Source organism: Merops nubicus, unplaced genomic scaffold, assembly GCF_000691845.1.
Source record: "Merops nubicus isolate BGI_N331 unplaced genomic scaffold, ASM69184v1 scaffold27350, whole genome shotgun sequence".
Classification (NCBI taxonomy): domain Eukaryota; kingdom Metazoa; phylum Chordata; class Aves; order Coraciiformes; family Meropidae; genus Merops; species Merops nubicus.
In genome coordinates, this window is record NW_008582612.1 from 9292 (window position 1) to 13234 (window position 3943).

The 3943-nt window shown below is 53.4% G+C and overlaps 1 protein-coding gene across 1 annotated transcript; it reads right to left on the bottom strand.

Moving 5' to 3' along the window:
• Nucleotides 1-671: 671 nt before the first annotated feature.
• On the bottom strand, nt 672-3345 carry LOC103770948 (general transcription factor II-I repeat domain-containing protein 1-like; the record flags this gene model as incomplete). Its single annotated transcript, XM_008938228.1, has 4 exons — nt 672-925; nt 1629-1765; nt 2702-2739; nt 3153-3345. Coding segments are annotated over 4 exons (443 nt in total), but the record flags the coding sequence as incomplete, so codon positions are not given.
• Nucleotides 3346-3943: the final 598 nt, after the last annotated feature.

Here is a 3943-nt window from a genome sequence, read left to right on the forward strand (position 1 = left end):
CCCTCAATTTACTGGGTTGCTTCTCACAGGGGGTGAAGCAGCCCAGGGCATTGAGCCCTCAGCAATGCCACTTGCAGCTCTTGGTCCAGATCCATGGAACCTGAGGGACATCAGTGGGACCAACCTGTACTTACAGCCAGAGCTTCCCCCTTATTAGGCATCAGAGCCTCTTAGAAAATCATAAATAGTGAAGGACTTCACCAGCTGAAAACCTTTTCCTCGTTCAGAAGCCAGTTAAATGCACACAACCAAAATGGTTTCTGTGCCTTTCCAAGCCTGGGGTGGCAGGAGGCCAGACACGAGGGGTTTGGGGAGGACCTCACTCCCTGGGGGGCCTGAAACCTCCTTCTGCTTAATCCAAACCCTCTTCTGCTCCAGAGCCAACGAGGCTCATGAGGGCAGAACTGACTCTGCCCAGGGCTGGTTCCCTCATCTGTCACTGCTGCAGGTTGGTACCACTCCTCCTGCAGCTCTGGATGCAAATCTTTACACCTTTGATCTAAATTAAATAAAGCATGAAAACACATCAAACCTCCTAGTTTCAAGCACTGGTGGCACCAAGGATCTTCCTGAGGTGCTAACACACAACAAGGTCTATCTGGGGGTGTCCTCCTGCACTACTCTTACCTCTAAATGCTATTTAACAATAATATACATAATAAAATAAGTACTTTTAAGAGCAAGGCAACACTTTTTATTTTTATTTAAAAAGGCCTTGATGGCAGGAATATAGTGTAAAAATCATTGGAAAAACTAAAAGGCATTGATACATATTGGAATATACACTTTGTACATAAATTACATTTATTTATTTATTCTTTCATTTGAGGTTCTTTTTCGGTATTGAGGTCTAATAGTTAATAGGTCCTGGGATCTGGACGTTTAGACCACCATAGTCTAACATGTACAGGTTCATGGGCCATTGCTGAAAGAGAGGGAGAGAAAAAGAAGGCAAGAGTCTCTGTTAGGACACAACACAAACCCATGCATGCATCAAATCCCTGACGTGTTCCGACACAGGCTGTTGCTCCCACTTCCCAAATATGAGAAAAAAAACAACCCCAATCCCAAACACCACTGGCAAACCAATTAAAAAAAACCTTCTAAGTTTATTTCTCTTGTGTCTTCTTAAAAACTATTCTTTGAAAGTGTTTGCTGCCATCCACAGCCGAAGCCAAGCCCTGAGGGGGAGCAGTTGGATGCATCTCCTTGATTTTTTTCCCAATTTTTTGCAGTTTTGGGGATGGAGCTGGAGGAGCTTGTTCAGCACAGCTCAGACCCTGGGGGACTGCTGGGTCCTGCTGAGCAGTGCCAGGGGCTGACCCAGAGGGCTCAGGGGCTCTGCTGGAGCCCAGCTCCCGAGGCAATGGGCAGGATTGATGTGGGAGAACCCCGTGGGGCACTGGGGGCTTTGCTCCACTGACCCCCCTCGGGCAAACCTGGCAGGAAAAGGCAGCCCCAAAACTGAGTGTGTGTCCCCCCCCCCAAACCTCGTGCCCTTTTACATCCCACTTTATAGCGCGAGGCAGGCGGAGGGAGGTGGTGGCGGGTCGAGGAGGGCAGAGAGCAGCATCCTGAAGCAGAAAGACAGGTAGGCAGTAACCCCCCTAATATTTGGAAGGCTTTACCACGAGTGAGATCTGATTTGTTGATGATGTAGACTCCATATTGGAAGAGGAGGAAGAGGAAGAGGAGGAAGAGGAAGATACCGAGTTCCCTTCGGAGATCCTCTTCCTCTTCCGTTTGGGAACGCTGGTGTCCTTCTCTGCAGGGACAGAGGGAAGGCATGAGGTGTCTGAGCCCTGCAAGCCATCCCCAAACACAGGGACCCATCCCACCATTCCAACCTCACCTCCTGCTGGGCATCCCCTGCAGGGATCCATTGAGCCCCCCCAGTGCCACGGGCTTGGCCTCCACGACCCAGAGCTGCCAGCTTCCCTTGGGCACCAGCAAAGAAAATCCCCCAAATCCCCCAAGGCCCAACTGCAGCACTGGCAGAGCCCAATATCCCAGTGCTGGATGCTCCAGGGCCACGAGGTGCCACCTGTGAGGGTGATACACCCATATATGCAGATATGACACAGCCACATTTCTCTGCATATATAAAGTGTCCTGTGCATCTCTTTTTCCATGGCTTTGCAGGCATGCTCTTGCTTGCCAGGTCTCCCTTCTCTAGCCACCTATTTTCATAAAACTAATAGGATCCTAATTATCTCTGGGGCTGCTAATTCTGACACATTTGATTAAAACTGGCTGAGATTTATTGGGGAGGATGGGATAGAGAGAGAAACGCGTTCCCAGTGATCACAGAAACCTTGTTTCCTTAGAAGCTCAACTGCTAAATGATGGCTTAAATTAAGGGCTTTAACCAGTGAATAAATTGCTCATGTTGAGTAAATTGCTAATGGGGAAAGGATAATCATATCCTCCAAATAATCAGATCCTCCAAATCATGCTGCAAGTTCCAGCCTAACAGCGCAGTCTCTCCCCAGGTCGTGGAAACACAATCCTCCAAGAGCATGGATTGCTCCTCAAGAGATGTTGAACCCAAATTTCTTTTTCCAGGCAGGATCTTGCCCCCAGCCTCCCCTGGGGATGCAGGAGGGCTGAGCCCCTCCCCACAGGCCCCATCCGTTTTGCCCCCCCGTTCCCTCTGTGGCAGGGCAGGGCAAGCCCCGGGTGCTCCCCAGCCCCCCCTCACCTGTCTGCTTGGCCTCAGTGCAGATCTCAGCAAACGGCCTGTGAGAGAGAAAGGGGTGAGCTTGGCCCCCACACCCTGCCCAGGCCCCACCCCGAGCTCCCTCCGAGTCCTCTGACCCCCCTCCCAGCAGGGATGGGGCACAGAGCTCTCCCTGCTGCTCCCCAGAGGGAAGCCACCTGAGATAACTCAGCTGGGTCTCTGAGCTGTCCCACCACCTGCCTCCAGGCCATCCCTGCCTGGTGCCATCACCCCAAACTGCACAAGGGAGAGGGCACCAACCACCCCTGCTAGCACTTTGTCATGCCCACCCGTGGCCAAGCACGTCCCTGGGTGCCGTGGGTGGTGTGACCCAGCTCCAGTGACCCGTGGTGACATCCCACCCACCACTGGAGGAACACGGGCACCACTCAGTGACCAGAAGCCTTCCCTGGGCAGGGCTGGGGGCACTTACTGGAGCTGGTTTATAATCACCATGCGGATGTTCTCCCGAGCCTTCAGGATCTTCTCCAGGCGGTGGATGTCGTAGGTGTTGGGGTTCCTGAAGGGGATATCGTCGGGCAGCCCGCTGACCTCCACGGCGTCGGGGCTGTCCCTGATGAGTTTGTAGGGCACCATGACGGGCCGGTTCAAGCCCAGAGCCTCTCCTGCAGGAGCAGAGCAGAGGACAACGCACCAGCTGTACCCCACAGGGCTCTGGATCTGACCAGCCGAAGGACCAAGAGCCCCGGGAGGACTTTGGGAAGCTCCAGCTGCTGTGACAGCTGACCTGAGCTGCAGCCACCTCCCAGCCAGGTGTCACCTCTGCCTGCCCAGGGCACTGCCCTCTCCATTTCGGATCCTGCAGGAGCCCCAGGGCTGCTCTGCAGCACCAGCACCTGCACACCCACCTCTGCTCCCTGCAGAGCACACCCCTCGCCACAGCAGCTCCCACCCAGCAGCCACCACCTGGGGACAGCCCAGGAGAGAGGGCACGTGGGACAGATCCACCCATCTCCTCTTCCCTCTGGCTGTCAGAAGGTTTGGGGATCACTGGGGTGGAGATCACCTCCATTGCCCATCATCTCATCACATCACATCACAGCACATCACATCACATCACATCACATCACATCACATCAATCATTCCTGCCTCCTTTTTAATCACTTTATCACTTTGGCCTCCACAATATCCTATGGCAGTGAAGCACCACCATTTAATTCCTTGCTGCACCAAGGACCATCGAGTCCAACTGTTCCCCCAGC